The sequence below is a fragment of the Gallinula chloropus genome (assembly GCF_964237585.1).
Source record: "Gallinula chloropus genome assembly, chromosome: 11".
In the NCBI taxonomy this organism is placed as follows: domain Eukaryota; kingdom Metazoa; phylum Chordata; class Aves; order Gruiformes; family Rallidae; genus Gallinula; species Gallinula chloropus.
This window is the reverse complement of record NC_140096.1, coordinates 7,369,878-7,389,500: the sequence shown is the minus strand read 5'-3', so window position 1 is coordinate 7,389,500 and position 19,623 is coordinate 7,369,878. Positions and strand designations below refer to the sequence as shown.

General features: G+C 47.2%; 1 protein-coding gene across 3 annotated transcripts; it reads left to right on the top strand.

The window, feature by feature from the left end:
- Positions 1-863: 863 nt before the first annotated feature.
- NONO (non-POU domain containing octamer binding) lies at positions 864-15,936 on the top strand. 3 transcript variants are annotated; one of them, XM_084269301.1, is made up of 11 exons: positions 864-956; positions 1,236-1,365; positions 3,830-4,023; positions 5,074-5,375; positions 7,539-7,634; positions 8,996-9,192; positions 9,460-9,544; positions 10,661-10,763; positions 12,003-12,045; positions 12,678-12,787; positions 14,887-15,936. In XM_084269301.1, the coding sequence occupies exons 2-11, from the start codon at positions 1,245-1,247 to the stop codon at positions 15,022-15,024; spliced, it is 1,389 nt and encodes a 462-aa protein (XP_084125427.1). In that variant the 5' UTR covers positions 864-956; positions 1,236-1,244; the 3' UTR covers positions 15,025-15,936. The 3 variants fall into 3 exon arrangements, with proteins under 3 accessions (XP_084125427.1, XP_084125428.1, XP_084125426.1); XM_084269302.1 differs by having other exon boundaries at positions 3,808-4,023; XM_084269300.1 differs by having other exon boundaries at positions 3,803-4,023.
- The last annotated feature ends 3,687 nt before the right edge of the window (positions 15,937-19,623 follow it).

Here is a 19,623-nt window from a genome sequence, read left to right as displayed (position 1 = left end):
CTGCTCCCCGCTCCAGGAGGTCTGCGGGCTACGGGGAGCGGCCCGGCCTCGGGCGCACGGCACCCCTCCCGCTTACGTGCGACGGGACACGGGAGGGAAACGGGAGGTTTTATTGAGAAGCGGGGAAATCGAGCCTCCCGGAAGCAATTAACGGCCGCGCTCCCGCAGCCACCGAGAGGGCGCCGGGCACGGCAGGACCCTCCCCGCTCCCCCCCCCCCGCCGAGCCGCCCGCACTCCCCTCCCGACGGGAGGGCTGGCGGGGCGGCGGGAGGCGAGGGGGAGGTGAGGGGGTTGGCGTGGCCGGGCAGGGAAAAGAGCAGGCGGGAGGCTGGCGCTCGCCTGCGGTAAGGGAACCCGAGCGGCGCGCCGGCTCCCCCGGCTCTGCCCGAGCCCCGGTACTTACTGGCCGCAACGGACGAGCAGAGCCGGGGCGGAAAGGCCGCCGCTCTTGCCGCTAGCTCGGGGGAGGGAGGGGGGAAAGGGAGAGAGGGAGGGAGGAGGAGGGAGCCGGGACCCCGCGTGAGGAGCTGGAGCTGGGTGAGCGCGCAGCGCGGCCACCGCCTCGCCGCCTCTCGCTTCGCAGGCCGCGGCGCCTGCGCAGAGCGCCCCGGCGACTCGCCGTGCTCCTTTGTCCCTCGCTTCGCCTCTCATCCAAGCGTTATGCCCGCCGCGATGATTGGCGGGAGGCGAGGCGACCTGCCGCCACGGCGGAGCCAATCGGCTTCGCGCCAGCGGCCGCGAGGGGCGGTTAGGCCCGCCCCGGCACGCGCGGGCCGTGAGTGGCGGCGAGGGCGCCCAGTGGCGGCGCGGCGCTGGAGGTTGGGGGGGCCAATGCGAGCGCGGGTGGCGGGCGCCTGGTTAGGCTGCGCGAGTTCCGGCCGTGCGCGCGCTCGTGTCCAGGCCGCTGCGGGGCGAGGAGGCCGCTCTCCGCCTCGGTTCCGGCGTCAGCCTGCAGGTGAGGCCGCGGCGGTGACGGGGTCGCGGCTCGGCTCGGTTCCGCTCCGGGGCGGGCGCTGCCGGGCGGGCTATTGCCGTTAGGGCCCCGCCGGGGGCCCGCCGCGGCCCGCGCGGCCTGCCCCACCCGCCCCTGCACGCGGCCGCTTTGGCTGGCGGTCCGGCCCCCGGTGAGGCGGGCCCGGGGGAAGCCCGGAGCCGCCGGGGGGGGGGGGGGGCTGCGGGCGGGAACCGAGGTCGAGCCCCCAGCCGCGGCTCATCGGGCGTGTCTGCCTCTTAGGTGGGGAAGATGCAGGGCAACAAGGGCTTCAACATGGAGAAGCAGAACCACGCTCCGCGGAAACAGCACCAGCACCAGCAGCACCCGCCGCCGTCCATCCCCGCCAACGGGCAGCAGGCCAACAGCCAGAGTGAGTCCCGGGCCTGCCGCGGGGGGCCGCCCGGCCCTGCTTTGGGTGGGCGCCCAGCGTCCGTCCTCGGTAACTTCGGGTCCCGGTTAGCTGCCGGCCCGCACGGGCGCAACAGGTCTCGGTGGAAACCAGCGGAATTCCAGTTTGAAGCGGTGAAGGCTTCGAGCGAGCAGCGGCCTGCGCCGGGGCTTTCGACTGCCGGGGGGCAGTGGGTTGAGCTGTAGCTGGCTTGTTTCGGCGGGGGTTGTTTGTTCTCTTGGCGTTCTGCTGGGTTGTTTTGTTCTAGTTCAGCCTGCTCGGAGATGTCTGCACCTCCTGTGGCTGAGGTCTGGCTTTAAGTCTCTCCTGTGTTTCTGAACCTGAGCGGTGATGGAGAGGGATTAAACCTTAAAGCAAGGCACGCTCAAAGATCGTGGAAGTCTTTGAACCTTTAACGCTGTTTCTGTAAACCTTGCGAATGTGAGGTGACCTCTTTACTCTTTCCTTTTATTTTTCAAACCAAAACAAATGGCTTTGCAATACAGGTTTCCTTAAGTAGTAATGAAATCAACTTGCTCTCTGTAAAGATACAGTTGAAGAGCCTTGTTACAGCGATCTGCAGTCGTTGGCTAAGACTAAAGTTTTGCATGGGAGGGACCAGGAAATACCTAGGTTTATTAACATTTCAGTAGTCAAGAGCCAGCCGGCATTGTTGATGGCTGTTACGATAATCTAGCGTGCTTCTGGATTTGTTCTTAATCGGTGTGGACTGTAGCTCTGCTGCTTGGGATACAGAGGGGGTGCTTCTGAGCTGAGATGATAGGAGTTAATGGCGCCTTAATTGATCAGATAGTTCAGAGGTCTGGCAGCAAGCCGTTAACTTTTAGTGTTTTGGGGGGAAAAGTGCTGTAACTAGATTATTTTTCAAATTATTTTTTTTTAAGTTTGGACACTGGCTGTCCAAAATAAAAACACAGAAGTCACATGTGTGCTTTGCACGATTCCTCACTGTGGTTTTTCTGTCTGAGGTGCAGGTTTCACTATGTGAACACACCTACAGAGATACAGGGCTAGTAAAAACAATTCCTGTGTAGCTTTATAAGGTGGCCCCGTTAAACGGGCTACTTGGGAGTTCATAGGCAAGGGTGGCAGGCAAATCTGTTTCCAGTAAGGCTGGAAATTAGGGATTTCTCACAGGGATCAGTGTATAGCGAGTGCCTGTATCTCAGATGCCTTTGAGTGGATCTGCGTAAGGCAGAACAGGGATAGTGGTATAACTGGGTAAGTCCCTCCTAGTGGGAGGCGTGCAATTGATCCCCAAATACTTCTGATAGTGGTGTGAAGTTCACAAGACAAAGCACTCAGAAACCCATGCTGCATGAAGTAGATAACTCACTACTCCTCTCCAGAGACTCTGTCAGTCTGTCAGGGTTTCTTAGTGTGTTAGCTGTGGAGGTGTTCTTATTTCACAAACGTGTGCATTCCTACAAACGGCCTTTCATGTCTCATGTTACTCTTGCATGAATACCCTTTCCTGGTTAGTACTGTGCTTTGTTGCCTTAACCAAGCCACTTGTGTTTGTAGTTTATTTCGTCTGAATTGCTTTCTAGGGCTTGCTGCCCTGTGTGGGGAAGTGCTGTATACATTTAAGGAAATGGGATGCAGGAAAGTAAAGTGATGGTAAAGCCATCCCTGCAACTGATGTATAGCAGAGCTTCCAGGATGGTGCTGGACTCTTGCTGACTTAGAGGTTAAAGATGTATATATGCATGTGGGGATTTGAGAATGTTCCTACAATCTGCCCTGTTTATTAGTGTTAGCAGTGAATATAATTTTTTGTAACTTTTTTAGGTCTCACCTGCATGGCTGGGGGGGGGGGGGGGAGGGTGCATGTGTGTTTGTGTTTTCAGTATTTTCACCATTCCAGCCTTCTCTTCAGCTTGGAACCCAAGACTTTAGAACCTAAACTGTAGAATGACAGATATCTCAAATGTTTTCTGTCCAGGCAAATTTTCCTTGTGTCTGCATCATCTGGGCTTGGGTTTATGAGTAAAAATCTGGTTGCTGGTCAAATTGTGGCTTTTCTGTAATTATTCAGTGATTAGTAATAACAAGATCCTCCACTGTGACTGGAGTTGATTTTGTTGCAGACCAGTCAGTCATCTCGACCGGATTTCCAAAACCTGAGTGAAATCTCTCCCATGATTTCAAGTTTCAGTGGTGTTCTTTTCTCCAGTTCTAGACAGGACTGTCTTTCCCTGGTCTTAATGAGCACTGAGGTCCAAGCACATGTTTTCTTTAAAAAGAGCATGTGCCCATCCTGAACTAAAATCCCTTTGTGGCTGTAGAGATTGCTGGCAAGGTTTGAGACCGGAGTGAATGGGTGGTGTTACCTGTATTGTCCTATGTCTCTGTTCACTGTGATGAAACCTAATAGCATTTATCCCCCCAACTGTAGAGCAGCTGTGTACCTTATTCCCCTCAGATGAAGGCCTGACTATTGACCTGAAGAATTTCCGGAAACCTGGTGAAAAGACCTTCACCCAAAGAAGCCGCCTGTTTGTGGGGAATCTGCCCCCGGATATTACAGAGGAAGAGATGAGAAAGTTATTTGAGAAGTATGGCAAGGCAGGTGAAGTCTTCATTCACAAGGACAAAGGCTTTGGCTTTATTAGACTGGTGAGTGACTTTGGGGTGTTTCATGGCAACGACTCTTACTGGAGGAGTATTTCTAGAATTGGGAGGAGTAGATGTTCAGATACTTGGGATTAAACCTGTTGATTTTTAGTAACTTGGAACACGGGATCAACCTGCAAGTGGGTTGTCTAGAGCTTGTTATAAGAAGTGTGCATTCAGGCAGCTTGTGGCAGGATTTATCTGAAATAGTAATCTGAAATAATCTGAAATAATAGTAATCTGAAAATCTGAACAGTTATCTGAAATAACCTGAAGTCAGCTGGTAGCAAACAGAAGGGAAACATGGATGTTATGCTGTTACAGACAAGGTGGACATCCATTTTCTGGAAGAGTGTGCACCACGAAATTTCTGTGACCATAGTTTGAACATGCAGTTATTAGTGATAAGTGCTTGTGAGGTGGGCATCTCTGCATGAACGTGCTTCAGCACGTGGCTGGGAGGGTGGTAGCTACCTACAGAAAGTGATGGTTCTTGGACTGTATTGGCTCATGTACCAGTTTTCAAAAAGCTCTGAAGTGAGTGGATGGAGTATGAGGTTCCCACATGGAAGTCTGGGCCACTTGGCTGTAGTGTAGCTGCTTGGTACTGACTTAAACAAATGGAAGGGTGTGAAATTGGCATGGGAGGTCTTATGGACTGTTGTACAGTCAGCACTTCCTTTTACAGTAAGATTGAAACTTGATGTTTATTTTTATGTATGTTAAAAAAAAAGGGGGGGGGGGGAGGCATGCTTTGTGGCCTTAATGTAATTATGTCTGATAGAGAATGCTAATTTGCTTGCATAGCTCATTGGATTAAGCTTATGTCTGGTGTTTCCTCCCCACCTCCAAACACTGTCCGTGCCTATTCAGCTAGAGTCATTGATAGCTGAGGATAGCTGTGGTTTGTCAGGACACTTTTTACCATACTTTGAGGGGATTATTTATTCCTTTCTGTAAAGTACTTGTTCAGGGGCAATAGGTTTGTGACTCTGTGAATGGCTGATTCTGTGCTGCACTGAGAGTTGTAATGGTAACTCTTTCTATCTTCAGGAAACTCGCACTCTGGCAGAGATTGCAAAGGTGGAACTCGACAACATGCCTCTACGTGGGAAGCAGCTAAGAGTGCGTTTTGCATGCCACAGTGCGTCACTGACAGTCAGGAACCTGCCTCAGTTTGTGTCCAATGAGCTCCTGGAGGAAGCCTTCTCCGTGTTTGGCCAGGTGGAAAGGGCTGTGGTTATTGTGGATGACAGAGGACGATCCTCTGGGAAAGGCATTGTGGAGTTCTCAGGGAAGCCTGCTGCTAGGAAAGCCCTGGATAGATGTAGTGATGGGTCTTTCCTGCTAACTACGTAAGTGTGGAGGGCAAGAGGTGCTCTACTGGCATGTGTGTAGGTTGATGGGTGGCATTAACTTGTGAACAGTGTTTCTTAACACCAGAGTGGGACAGTTGAGATATGGGACTGGAGGTGTTGGGTGATTTGCTCAGGGAGAACTTTATTTAGCTTTATTCCAACGAGAGTGAGTCTGTGCTGAGCCTCAGGTCTGACCACTTTCTTCTGGAAAGCTGCTAGTGGGGTAAGTATGTAAAACTTCCCAATAAGCTCTTACTCAGTAAAGCCTTCTTAGGGCAATTAAAGCAGCCTTTAAGAAGCAGGAGCTATTTAAGAGACTATCCATATAATGTGTTGGAAATGAAGCTCAACTTTGTTAATCGTGCACTCTGGATCACTTCAGAGGTGAGTCTTGGGATGGGACTCCTGAGCAGCGTGCGCTGCTGGGGTGAAACACTGGCTGTGGGTATGGGGTCTGTCAGAGAGGCTGGTCAGATAGATCGGATTGTTTGGAGTTTTCACAGTAACAAACTGGTTACCTTGTGCTTGAGGTGCCTTGAGCCTGTTCTTGCATGATTATGTGAATTTGCTTCAGTAAATTGCTGATTCTAGATGTGTTCCACAGAGCATGCCTTGTTGCTGTAACTGTTGAGGGGAGCCACTTTTGATCTGTTGGAAATAAATTGCTGTATATTTTATATGTATGCATCTAGAATTTGTGACTAGACTGCCTCCTGACCTTGTGCCTGTATCACTAACTTCTAAAGTAATGTTACAAGCTTTGTGCTGGTTGCTTCTCTCCTTTCTCTCAAAGGTCTGCATATGGCACAGCCAGACACAAGCATGTTCAGTTTGAAAAAGCAAGGGGTTTTTTGGGTGTTTGTTGGTTTGGGTTTTTTTAATAGCTGTCTTTCTCTTTGAGACTCTTTGGGGATAACCAGCATAGCATGTAGTGCCCTGCAGAAGGATTTTGCTGTTGGGTAGACTTTGCTAATTCAGAAGTTTATAGCCTGAAAGAGCCATGAAAACAAAATTTTAAGTGATCATGTAAAGCTAATCACTGCCAGTCTATGACTGCAAATACCTAAGGGTAGTATTCAATCTTCTCATACCTATCAGTGTATTAGATTCTGATACCTAGGGCAGCAGACCTAGATATGTAACTTATTTCTGGTTATGGTTTGCTTTTGATTGAATTTTTTCTGGTTTGTCCTAGTTTGTGACAGTAAACAGATAAACCATTTGGAATTGGTTCATCATAGCAAATAAGACCATTAATAATGGGGATGTCATCAAAGTAAAAAGCTACGTTGTGGATCTTCAGCTGAGGAGAGAGATTTTAGCCTTATATTCTGTTTTCCTGCTGGAGTCCAGGCACTTGCTGCTTGGCATAGTGGATCATTTCTCTTCCATATCCCCCAGCTCTGGCAAACTGGGTTGAGGAGCTAGTGAGAAGCTGCCGTGCTCTTATGTGCTGAGGATGAGCAATGCCAGTGCTATGATGGGGAGTGAGTTCAGGGACTGAAGACACTTCTGTTAAATACTTTCTTCCAAGCACACAAACCAGGAGGACAGAGGCACGTGTGTGCAAGTGCACCAGTGGATTTCTTGGGGGGGAAATTGCAACATGGCCCAACAGGCACTACAGAGCACTGCTGCTTGACAGTAGAGGCACGTGGTGGTCTCAGCAGGAGAGTATGGCTCAATGGCACAGCCTCCAGGGAGGAGCAGTGCAGTTACTCTTAGCTTTAGGCAGGTATAAAAGGCACGCAAGGATTTGTGCAGTCCATGGTTGGCCATGTTACAAGGGAGGAAACCCAGACTGGTAAGGACTACAAGGCTTCATGCTGAGTAGATCCTACTGGAGGATGTAGAGTTCCAGTTAAGCTGTTACTTTGAACTAGTAACTGTAATTATTATTCTTTCAGTACAATTTTGATCTGTATTCCACAAGGATTTTGATTAGTGGTTCAGGTCCTATTCTAGAAAGAAAGAGAGGGGAAAAAAAAAAAGGTGTTCAAAGTGATTTCTGGTTTCACTTTGGTTGAGATCCTCAACTATGAATTTCTTTGAGCAGTGCTAAAAGCAATATATTATGATTTCAGACAAAGTGCATGTGCTTTCCTGCACTGCAAGCTTCTTCTTGAATTTTCTTGAAAGCAGCTTATCTTTTCTTTACAGATTCCCTCGGCCTGTCACTGTGGAGCCCATGGATCAGTATGATGATGAGGAGGGACTACCAGAGAAACTAGTCATCAAAAACCAGCAATATCACAAGTATGTGCCTATCATATGACAGGAAATAAGACTACCTGTGGACTAGGATGTTGAGTAGTGTCTTGGTTTTAGGAGGGTACTACTATAGGTCTGTCTTTTTCCTGTATATGTGACCTGACCCTGGAAGGAGAATTGCATCCACTGTCTCCTTGCCATGATTAGCTGAAAGCAAGCAGTGTATTTGGATCCACACTGCTGGATAAGACTGGCAGCCTTTGCATATTTTTCTTAAGCGTTCAGTTGTTGGAATAAAAATGTGAGTTTGAGATACTGTGACATCCCCAGGTGAGAAGCTGAAGCAGAGACTTGTTATTGCTGCAAGTCTTACGGAAAGTCTGTGAAGGAAACAGCTTTGAACCCACAGTGAAAATGGAAGGAATGGCATGAATAGCACTAGGAGATTGTAGAGCTATCCAGGTTTAAGGCCGTGGTCTCTGAAGGCTTCCTGGGCTAAGTAGGTATCATGTGATGGAGCAGTGGCCATTAGTAAACTATGTGAGCTCAGGAATTTTTCCAGTAAGGAAGATGACAGCTAGGAGGGTGCGTTGGGACTAGTCATGTGCTCCAGGTGCAGGGGCTGCAGGGGTTAGTGGAATAAACACGTGTGTTTGGGTGGTGTGTTTCTGGTGTGGATCCGTTCATAAGATGTGCAGCAGGAATAGAAGCTGTTTCTTTAAAGAGTTATTTCTAAATGTCTTTACCCAGAATCTTTTGGTATCTCACAAAGGCATTGTCATTGCTTGTTATGGAGGAGGGTGGGACACGGTTTCCATGTATAATTAATTCTGCAGGAGGATTTTGCTTAAGTATATCTGTTCAATAAGATGATCCTCGAGCAGCAGGCAAACTGGTGTCTCAGACACGGCTGTTTGAGAGAGAAGACAAAGTGCTGCTTTATTTGCTGTACTAAAAAATGCGTTTCTGTTAAAAGGATCTGCTGCTGCATTTAACACAGATAGATATTCATAGAGTCATAGAATGGTCTGGGTTGGAAGGGACCCCAAGGATCATAGAGCTCCAACCCCCCTGCCACATGCAGGGACACCAACCTCCAGGCCTGGAGCTACACAAGGCTGCCCAGGGCCCCATCCAACCTGGCCTTGAACACCTCCAGGGACAGGGAATCCACTACCTCTCTGGGCAGCCTGTTCCAGCACCTCACCACTCTTTCTGTAAAAAACTTCCCCCTAATATCTAATCTAAACCTTCCCTCCTTTAGCTTTAGTCCATTCCCCCTTGTCCTGCCATTATCTCCTCTTTTAAAAAGTTGAATCCCCTCCTGCTTATAAGCTCCCTTCAGGAGCTTCCTGGGTTCCTCCTGGCCGTGTCGAAGCATTCACTGGCTGTTCCTTGTTCGACAGGGAGCGTGAGCAGCCGCCTCGGTTTGCGCAGCCTGGCAGCTTTGAGTACGAGTACGCCATGCGCTGGAAGGCGCTGATAGAGATGGAGAAGCAGCAGCAGGAGCAGGTAGACCGCAACATCAAGGAAGCTCGGGAGAAGCTGGAAATGGAAATGGAAGCGGCTCGCCACGAGCACCAAGTTATGCTCATGCGGCAAGGTACTAAGCAAAGATAAACACATGGCCCTGCAGCGTCCAGGGGTGGGTAGCTTGGTAGGCTGACTAGAGCTTGCTGGAGGGGGGAGCTGTGGCGTAGCTGTTTGACTTGTAGCCAAGCGCAGGTAATGGCAAATGACTGGAGAGATGTCACTGTTTGGCTGGAAGCTCTGTTATCTGACTCTCCTGTGTGTTACTGTTCTAGTTCAGGAATTACTAAGAGGTGGCATGGGAGATGAGTTTGGGGGGTTTTACTGTTGTATTTTACAGATTTAATGAGACGTCAGGAAGAGCTGAGGAGAATGGAGGAATTGCATAACCAGGAAGTACAAAAACGTAAACAGTTGGAACTCAGGTAAGGGAGCAGGTTATGAAATGCTGAGAATCGGTGATACAATGGAATGAAACCCTTTTTCAGTGCACCTGATTGTACCATGTGACAGTTTCATTGCTACCTAAAGTATGGCTATTACTTTGAGCCTTTTTGTTCATAGGGACAGTGTACAGTTGGTTTGGGGTGGAAGAGTTAGAAGTTTCTTACACTAGTTATGTTTTTTACAACTTATTGGGCTCAGTTTAGCTCCTTGACTGAGGCAAATAGAAAAACCAGAATCCATGCAGTGATTCAATGGCTTCAGTGCCACAGGTTGGGATACCCCATCCTAGCATCTGTCTTTTCATTGAGGGGTAGCTTACTCTCAGATTTCTTTCTCCATTGCAGCTCTTCCTTGTTTCAGGGTCATTTTGAGAAGCTCCAGGAAGGTCTCCAGGCTATTTCTGTAAAAGAAGGGGCTTGAGATCTGACTGACTTGCTGGCTACACGCAGCATGATGCATGCATTTGGGAGCTGCTGTGTACCTAGAATCATCTAGGTTGGAAAAGATCTTTAAGATGTCACAGTGCAACTGTAAGCTTAGCACTGTCAAATCTGCCACTAAACCATGTCCCTAAACACCACATTCCAAATATTTTAAATACCTCCAGGGATGGTGAATCAGTGGCTTTCCCAGGCAGCCTGTTCCTGTGATTGGTAGCCTTTTTGGTGAAGAAATTTTTCCTAACATCCAATCCCAACCTCCACGGTACAACTTGGGGCTGTTTCCTCTTGTCCTATCACTTCTTACTTGGGAGAAGAGACCGACATTCACCTGGCTACAGCCTGCTCTCTGGTAGTTGTAAAGAGCGATAAAGTCTCCCCTCAGCTGCCTTCTGTCCAGGCTAAATAACCCCAGGTCCCTCAGCTGCTCTCATGAAATGTACACATGGGTGTGATGATACTGGATTTTTATAATGGACTCCTTAAAATGCTAAGTGTTGGACGTGTCTTGGTGCTCATGTGTGTTTCTGTTTTTGTTGTGAGTTACCTAAGATTTTACAGCCTCTCCAAACAAGACCCATTAGGCAGCACTGCAACACTGATGCAAAAGGCTGATTCTGTGTTGTGCTGAGCATCCTTGGACCTTTTTTGCAGGCAAGAGGAAGAGCGCAGGCGCCGTGAGGAGGAAATGAGAAGGCAGCAAGAAGAGATGATGAGACGCCAGCAAGAGGGCTTTAAAGGGAATTTTGCTGATGCGGTATGAGTGCTTCTGCATTCCCATTACATCAGAACACTAATATTAGACTTTTGTCCTTCCACAGCATGGGGCTTTCTGTGAAAGCTTAACTTGTTGAGGGACTACATCTTCAGTGCGTTCTGCCCTGAAGTATTGACTCCCTGCAATCTTAATATAAATACCCCAGCTACTGTCCCACTGCTGTTCATGTAGGACCCTCAGTAGCTGTCTTGCTGTTCAGAAGAACATATGCTAGCTAATTTTACTCTAGCAGAAACACAGATGTACTTTCCTGAAGTGCTGCTGCAGACCCCTGGTATGATCATGTGCCCAGCGATATCTGTAGGCTGTGGTTCTAGTCATGCTTAGGTGAAGTGATCCTGACCTGAGGCACAAATACTTGTACAGTTGATCAAGTATTTTCTTGTCGTGTAAAATGTGTGGTAACCTGCCTTTTAATAGCAGTATCTCTAGTTCTGTAAAGAACTGTCTTCTAGTCCCAGTAGCTTTCTGTTGTGGAGGCAGCTGTAGTGCTGTCAAAGTGGTATAGTGGCATGGATACAATTGGGTGGCAAAGTAGCTCAGTACATGCCAAGCGAAAAGGCCAAAACCATCTAACTGACCCACATGTGTGAAGGTTGACCTGCCTAGCAGAGCTCCTCTGATCTCTGTAGGTAGTTGGGCCTTTATATGATAAATAGTGGCACTGAGACTTCAGATGAAGTGAAACCTGTTCTTCAGTTCCCACTGTGGAAAAAGTAGTACCCTCACTGCAGTGAAGAGGTGATCTTAGTTAATAAAAGAAATTGAGCTAACTGGTATTTTAATGCAGGTGATCCAGTGCTGGGTCTTTATGTGAGTTTCCATTCTATTTAGCAGGAAAAGCTTCTTAGGTATGCTGAGAGAGAATTAGTTTTGCTACTATCTAATGTGTTATTGCTGCTCAGTAGATGTTTCCATCCAGACAGCAGATATCTCTTTATGCTGCTGGTTCATAAAAATCTGCATGCACGGTTTTGCTGCTAGATGTTTTACCATGATTGTGAAAAACATTCTTTCAAAATGAGGTATTTTAAATAAGATCTGTTTGTTCAGCAGTTAATTGTGAAGGTAGCTGAGATCTTATTTTGAAATTTACCCTGGGAATCACTTTTATACCCAGTTGTCAGTAATAAAACCCCAGAACTCCTCGAATTTATATCATTAATTTTTTTTAAAGCCTGAATTGTTACAATTTGAAACAAGTGTCTCTTTTTCCAGAGGGAGCCACCAGACATGCGAATGGGACAGATGGGAATGGGAGGTAAGAGTATTCTGTCACCATTTTTGTTCTATGCATGTTCCTCCCCTCCTTTGCAAAATCTGTACATTTTTTGAGTAGGCTTATTTTATTGTCTGCTTATTTAGAAACTCAGTCATAGTAATCATCCCCCAGGTCAGTGACAGGCAGGAAGCGTTCATGTGACAAGGAACAGCAGAACTTGAGTATGGGGCAGTACTGCACATTTGTGAAATCCTCAGTTCGATACACAAAAGACTTGCTTGAAGCTGCTGCCAGAGCCATAGTGTGCTTCAGGAGTCTGTACTGGTACAGAACTGGTCTGACGTGTAGTGCCAGGTAAAGATCTTGATTCATCCATTTCTGTACTTTGACTACATGTTTTAGGGTTTCAGGCCACACATGCAGAGCAACTGAAAAGGCAGTGGAGGCTTAGTGTTACTGAATGTGGTGAGTGTTAGAGCCTGCTGTAGTTTCAGATAATACTGGAATGCATGATGAGTTTGTCTTGACCTAGTGAACCTAGTTAATAGACTAGGACTCTGTCCCCAAATATAACAATGCAGGGAGCTTGTACCATGTTTTGTGAGGCTGGACTGATGAGTAGACCCCAGTCACTGTGTGTGTTTGGACTAATCTTCATTTTCCTCTTCCAGGTACCATTGGAATGAACAATAGAGGAGCTATGGGTGGTACCAATGTCCCAGCTGCTGCACCTCCTGCAACTGGTCCTGGAGCTATGATACCTGATGGGGCTATGGGAATGGTAATGTATCTCCATCTGCTTTTTGTGAACACCTTTTAAGTGCAGGTTATGCTTCTGTTGTTAAGCACTGTGCTGCTGAAGTTGAAGCTAGACCTGTTGCGTAGCTCCTGCTTAAATCTTTACACATTAATCTTGTCCTGAAGCTAATAACTGCTTACTTCACTTCTAAGATAATGCTAAAGTGGTTGTTAGAAAGATCTTAGCAGTGATACATGGTTATTTTTTAAATGCCATGATGGGAAGCATTTTGTTGAACGAGGGTATTTTGAAAGTAGATTTTTGCAGGCATAAAGCCAAGTTTTCCAGAACGTTCTGTCCATCACCAGTTTTAAAAGCAATTATCTGCTATGCTAATAAGCTAAAATGAGTATGATAATAGCGAGTATGCTAAAATGAGTTCAGCTAATCTGCTTAGGAGGTAAAGAGCAATCAGTGGAGGTTATGCTTATTTATTTGCCTTTTTAAATTTTTTATATTTAATTTAGCTGAGTTTTACAATAGACCATGTGCCATCTGCTGTTCCTCTGGCACACAGAGCAGAAAGAGCAGCAGCCATAGTCAGGTTTTTCCTGAAAGTTCATCTTCTTTTAGCAGTTTATACTGTTACTTTAACTTCCTGAACTGTTGTGGCTGCTAGCTACATTGTGGATTCTTTTGTTTATCATGAAGAATAGTTTTATTTGGCTGAGAGTTTCTGTACCACAGTGGCAGGGACAGTGGAGCAGCTGAGGTTCAGGGAATGTGTGCTACACAAGGAAATTAAGGGGGAAGGTGAAGAATGGAAAAGGGAAGTGAGTTCAGATCAATATGATTAAGTAGTACCATTTAGACCAGTAAGCTGTTTCTCTAGTGGCCAGAAACATGTATGGTCTTTCAGAAACTATACCATGGCCATGTGCTTGGTTTTAGGAGTTACTGGGCCCATATATTGCAGCCCTATACATGTAGGGAGTAGCTACTTTGCATGTTTGCTCCAGCTGCTTGGAAGTGTTTGCAGTGCCCTTCCCTATGATGTATCCTACAGGAAAAGTTTGGGATTACTCAGAATTTCACCTGTAGGGAAAGGGAAAAGGCAGGAGTGCTGTGCTGGTGCACAGCACTGGCAATGGAGTCAGCACTGAGAGCTGCTGGGTCTGCCCCACTGTTTCACTGAAGTTTGGGTCTGTGTTCTGTAGAACTAGGCAATGAATACCATGGAGTCATCAACAGGACTAACTGATTATGATGTGCATCAAATTACACTATTATTTGTGTATCACTACTGTAAACTTATGGACAAAGAATAAAAGTAACCCAGGAGCCTGGTGTGAAGGAGTTCTATGGAGTCTCCTAGCCCCAGTCTGGAAGGAAGGAAGAGGTATTGGTTGCTTCCACCTCCAGCACCTTCCCCAGAGCAAGTACTATGTCCACCATGAGGACATTCAAGCAGTGGAGCAGGTTGTCAAGAGAAGTTGTCCTGTCTTCATCCTTGGATGTTTGTTTATAAGACCCAGATGGATAAAGCCATGACTAACCTAGTCTGATTTCATAGCTGACTCTGCTTTGAGCAGGAGGTTGGGCTAGAGACTTCCTGACATATCTTCCAACCTGAATTACCCTTTTATCATCTTCTACCTGCTGGAAAAAGGAGGCTGTGCAACAGCACTGACTGAGCTGGGAGAGGAGAGAGCCAAAGGAATGGAAATAACGGGAGGTGCGATCAGATCACAAGTGTGACGCTGCAGGCTTACTTTGGAGTCACAGTACTCACTGTGTACTGGGATTGTGATGGTGCTGGAGTAGGAGTGTGCTGTTCCTCATTTGCATTCAGTTTGGCTGTAGGAATATGGTGGAAATGTGCAGTTCTCCTTTCCACAGCAGGGCACCAGTCTCTGCCACCGTGCAAACAGTGTTCCCTTTTACTTGATTAGAATTACATGGGGAAGGAGACTTGGTCAGCCCAGGCTTTGGGGATATTTTTGGTGAAGTGAATGTTTGTAGCGCGGTCAGCTGGAATTGTGGATTGCTGGTAGAATTTGAATCCAATCACATTATTTTTTAACTGCCCTTTCTTTGTTCCTTGTTTCTGTTCCTGCCTCTGCTGCATTTGTCACCTCAAGACTCCGCCGCCGCCTGCAGATCGCTTTGGCCAGGGCGGCACGATGGAAGGTCTCGGAGCGATGGGAGGGAACCCACCTGCCTTCAACAGAGGAAATCCAGGGGGTGATTTTGGCCCTAACAAGCGTCGCAGATACTAATAGGATTAAGCTAACCCCTGTACACGCCCCAAATAGGAAAGGAATCTTGGCAGGCTATACAGGGTTTGACTGGGGGAGGGTGGGGGGTGGGGGGGGGGGGCAGAGGGGGTTGGGGGGGAGCAGAATACTAGGACCTGTTTTCGTAACGCCACTCTAGGACAAGGGAAGTGCAGTCTGAACGGTAAAGGGTTTAGAAGATTTCATGTGGTGCATTCCTCTAATTTCAATGTGAAGAATAGATTCTGGGAGGCTGCCACGGTAGTTCAGTAACGGTAAAATCTGGCAAGGACCATAATTGCCTGGACCATAATTTGCAGCCGGAGTCCTAAGACTAAACCAGATAAAATTACGGTGTGTCTTGGCATTTCTTGTGTGTCCTGTACCTTGCTGAAGAGCACGGGCAAGTCTCTGGAGAACTAAGGCAGCATCTGGGTATTTTGCAGCTCCCATGATTCTGTAAATTTATATAGCTTCAAATGATCCGTCATGTAGTGAATTGGGGGAGATTTTTATAGTTTCTTTCTTTCTCTTTCTTTCTCCTAACTTGTAGTTTATTCTTTTTATCTGGACCATCTGTTTCTTTAAAGTAGTTGACTGTCATGTGCAGCCTGAATGGCTGGGAGGCTCTTGTCTGGGTGGATTTTTTTGATAATGTGTTGTATCGCTGTTTATTTTTACTGGTAGTAAAGTACAATCTATTGGACAAAGATACTGTATCTCATGCTGAAGATTTAACTGAAACAAATGTTTGTATAACCTTAACCTTGCCTGTCTTTTGTGTAGGAGTACTACAAGATTTTTCATTTAGTGTAAACTGTTTGAACACAAGCTGTAATTGTCCCACTAACAAGTTTGAGTTTGTCTGAGAAATGTTACAGGAATGCATTATTAAAGTGGATTTTAAGCCTTTTTTATTTGGTGTGTTTTCTCTTCTTTTTTTTAATGAGAATGAGTATGTGTGGATTGAGGCTTCAGATTATGGCATAACAGTTGTTCTTGTTTAGCTCTACAGAGAATGTTCAACCCCTGAGATGTTTCTAACAGTTCTCACTGTGACATAATGACTGTTTGTGTGGAACAAGACCTGCAACTTCAGCATTTCCAAATAGACTGATGCGCTTGGGTTGTGTCTGATTTGGATGCAGAGAGTGTGAGACTTTTTGGGGTGTTAGTGGGAGCCTGGAGTTCATTCCTGGCTCATCTTGTAGCAATGCCTGCAGTGTTACAGTGCCTCCAGTTGGGATGCAGACCTTCCTCTGAAGTCTGTGCAGGGACACCAACTGAAGGACTAGTAATAGTCAGTGGCAACAGTAGCCCTTTATCTTGGGCAAGGCATGAGGAATCCAGGGCCTGGAGCCTCTGGGTTGTGGTCTGGCTTTAAGTTTAGGCTGGGGAGGAGGGAGTGGAGGGGGAAGCTTAGAAAGAAATTTATATGGGAAAGGGAGCAGCGTAAGGAGCTGCCTTAAGACTTGTGAAATAATAGGCAAGATTACATTTTTAGCTGCCTGATGTTACCAAGGTGATCTTAAAATTAGGGTTTGGTCCTGTAGGTACTTTGTAAGTAGGGAGATTGAAGTGATCACTCTACAGGCTTTATTGGTTTACCCTGTTGTTTGGTGGTTTATAATTATCCTGGAGTGGGATGATGGATAACCTGTACTGAAGAGAGGCTGCAGCTGATGCTCCTGTTGATTTTCCCTGGTTTGATTTTCGCCTTTGAAAGTGCCAGCTGGCTTGCCAAGGCGATACGGTATTTACTGGTGATTATTGGGGGGATTGTGGCTTACCTGTAAGCACAGGAGGCATGTTTTTCACCTGGCATATTTGCTAGGAGAGCTAAACTGCAAAATCTCATGTTGGGGAGAATGCTGACCAGCTTTTCTGTTGCCCTGCGGAGAGGATAGTCACAAGAACAGATGTGCCTGGAGCATGGCTGGCAGACATTTGCTAATGCCATGGGTGCTCAAAAAGTACATCCTTTAATTCCAGAGTGTGAAATAATGAGAGAAGAAAAGGCAAAGCTGCACCCAGGTGTCTGTATTGTGTCTGGCTCTCTTGCCCCTGGCTCAGCTGGCTTGCTTGTTAGTGAGCAGTCGAAAGTCACTGCCTTGGAGAAATGTTCAGCAGGCAGCTAGTGCCTGATTTTCAGTCTAGTAGAAGGCAAGGATGGGTCTGGTTTCTGCCTTTCCCTGGAAGAAGAGTCCTGTAGTAATAAGGTATGTAAAATCCTGGGAAGGGGAGATTTAGCACTGCTCCAAGTCTGTCTGACCAGACCAGTGCAATGTGACAACTGAAGATGCAGTGACAGCAAAGGAAGAAAACAGAAGCTGTGCTCAGGTGTGAGTGCTAGAGGTAACAATTCTCACTGCTTTAGAGGAGGGGACTGAAAACCTGTGTCTGAGCTTCTGGAGAGTGTGAAGCGGATCATGACTGAGGTTTTCAGAGCTGTGCAGCAGCAGGACATGGCACCAGGGGCTGCGCTCAGGCTGTTTCCAGGCACTGGAGGCTGCTGGAGCGCATTGGGTTGGGCTGTCAGTGCTTGTGCTGCTTGGGTGAGGTAACCAGTGCCACTCCAGAGGCTGGGCTCTGCCCAAGCCCTTTCTGATGCTTTGATTTGGGTGCTTTTTCAGACCTCTGGCTATTACATGCCTACAGACTAATGAAGTATTTTGACGATCATGAAGAGGCACCCTTGCCTCTTGCTATGATATCTGATTAGATAGTTTAAAATGCTCTTAGGCAGTATCAGTCCATTTCAGACCAGGGACTGATGAGCAATCTGGTTCTTATCACTTTGAGCTTTAAGCACCCGGCATTTGTGGGCTTCAGAAGTTAGAGCTTGTTTTACACAGCTTCCCCTTAAACAGCAGTGACTGCATTTGCCAGATAAGTCTGAAAAATCCAGCTGGTACCCAGATAACTCTTTCACATCAAAGCAATAACCCTTTTTTGTGTTTTCTTTTCCTAGCACAGTGCATCTCACCAGAAGCTGTCGTTTATCATAAAGCTACAAGTGGTGGGATATGCTGAACTACTTCCCCAGTGAGCTGCCTTTGGGAACGGAAAGAAGGAAGATGTGATTTCCTGGGGCCTTGCTGAAAGGAGACAACATTCTCTCTTCTGTTCCTGAACAGAGCTTGGGTTACCTGCTTGTCTACATGGTGAGTCACCCCAGTGCTAGAGGTAGTTAAAAGGAGAGGGAGAAAGCAGGGAGCTCAGCCAGGTACCACACTGCCTCTGAGATACTTTTTCTTACTACAACCTGGCTGCTCTGCTCTACCGGAGTTCATAGTGACCATGCTTTAAAACAAAATGACTCACCAAAGGGAAAACCTGTAAAATTCCATACTCCCTGCCAGTTGAGGCTATTTCAGGCAGCAGGTTTTTGTTAGGGATGCAAGCTAATGACAAGAAAGCCAAGTCTTAGGAGCAGACTGAACTATTCTTTTTGGCTGGTTCCTGTTGAGGACCGAGGAGAACTTTTTGGTGTGGAACATTGTGTGCCTTTTCAGAGCAAGCACCTGAGTAAATGGGCTACTTTAGCATGTTGCTCAGCTCCAAGAAGATAAAGTTACCTCTGGGAGCAAGACACTGCCTGAATTCCAAGGGAGAAAATCCCCATCAGCTGAGCAGGTGATTCCAGTTTGAAGGTGTAATTGTTCAGTGAGAACAGAGTGTTGGGGCAGTAGCCCTGTAATAACCCAAGCTGTGGAAGGGCGGTGTTCCTGAATGGAGAGATGAAGCTTGCCCACATCCCTGTTTCTGATGGTTTCTGGTCTTTTTCAAACCCGTTCTCTGAGCTGGTGAGTACAATCAGTGCAGACCTCTCAGGCAACAGTCACCCATGATCCCTGAGAGGTGCTGTCAGAAGAAGAGCAGCCCGGCAGAACTGCTGGAGAATTGCTCAGCACACAGTCTTATAGGGAAAACTTTATATATATTAGTTATATAAATAACTAAACCATGAATCCTGCCTACCAGCTTTGTGTAACATACATAGCAGTAATAGGTATGCCTGGGATTTTCCTTCTCCTAACCAGCTTTTTGTGTGGAGGAAGTACTCCAGGCTTTAGAAGTGCTGGGAAGGGAGCCCTGGGTTCCACAGAGCATCCCAAATGAGTGAAGGGTTGGGGTGAGCTGAGTTCCTCTCCCTGGAGGCATCCAGTCCCACCCTGGACCCTTGGGGGCTGTTTTACACTGGCTCTGATTGTTCAAGAGCAAGCAGACTACCTTGGGTTTGAGAATGGTTTGGTCCTATCTTCTACCTCCTTTTTGTTCTGGTGTTCATCAAATTAAGTGCATGTAAACCAAACAGGATTTGTTTTTCATTCTCAGCCAGCTCGTTCCTTGCAAGCTGTTCCAAAGGTGTTGGTCACAACTGTCCCTGCTCAGCCCACTCACGTGGTGACTTCTGCTTTACTTGGAGCTTTGCCCCAGAAGGAGAGCCAGGCTCAGCAACTGCTGTGGGTCAGCCCCAGCCGACAGCTGAGCACCACACAGCCACTTACTCAGCCCTCCCCTGCAGCAGGGTGGGGAGGAGAATTGGAAGAAAAGCCTAAAACCCGTGGTTTGGGGTGAGGACAGTTTACTGGGACAGCA

Coding starts and splice junctions, on each gene's coding strand:
- NONO (XM_084269300.1), top strand. CDS start 1,245: ATGCAGGGCAACAAGGGCTTCAACATGGAGAAGCAGAACCACGCTCCG. Junction 9,193..9,459: donor AGTTATGCTCATGCGGCAAG/GTACTAAGCAAA, acceptor TGTATTTTACAG/ATTTAATGAGACGTCAGGAA. Junction 10,764..12,002: donor AAGGGAATTTTGCTGATGCG/GTATGAGTGCTT, acceptor CTCTTTTTCCAG/AGGGAGCCACCAGACATGCG.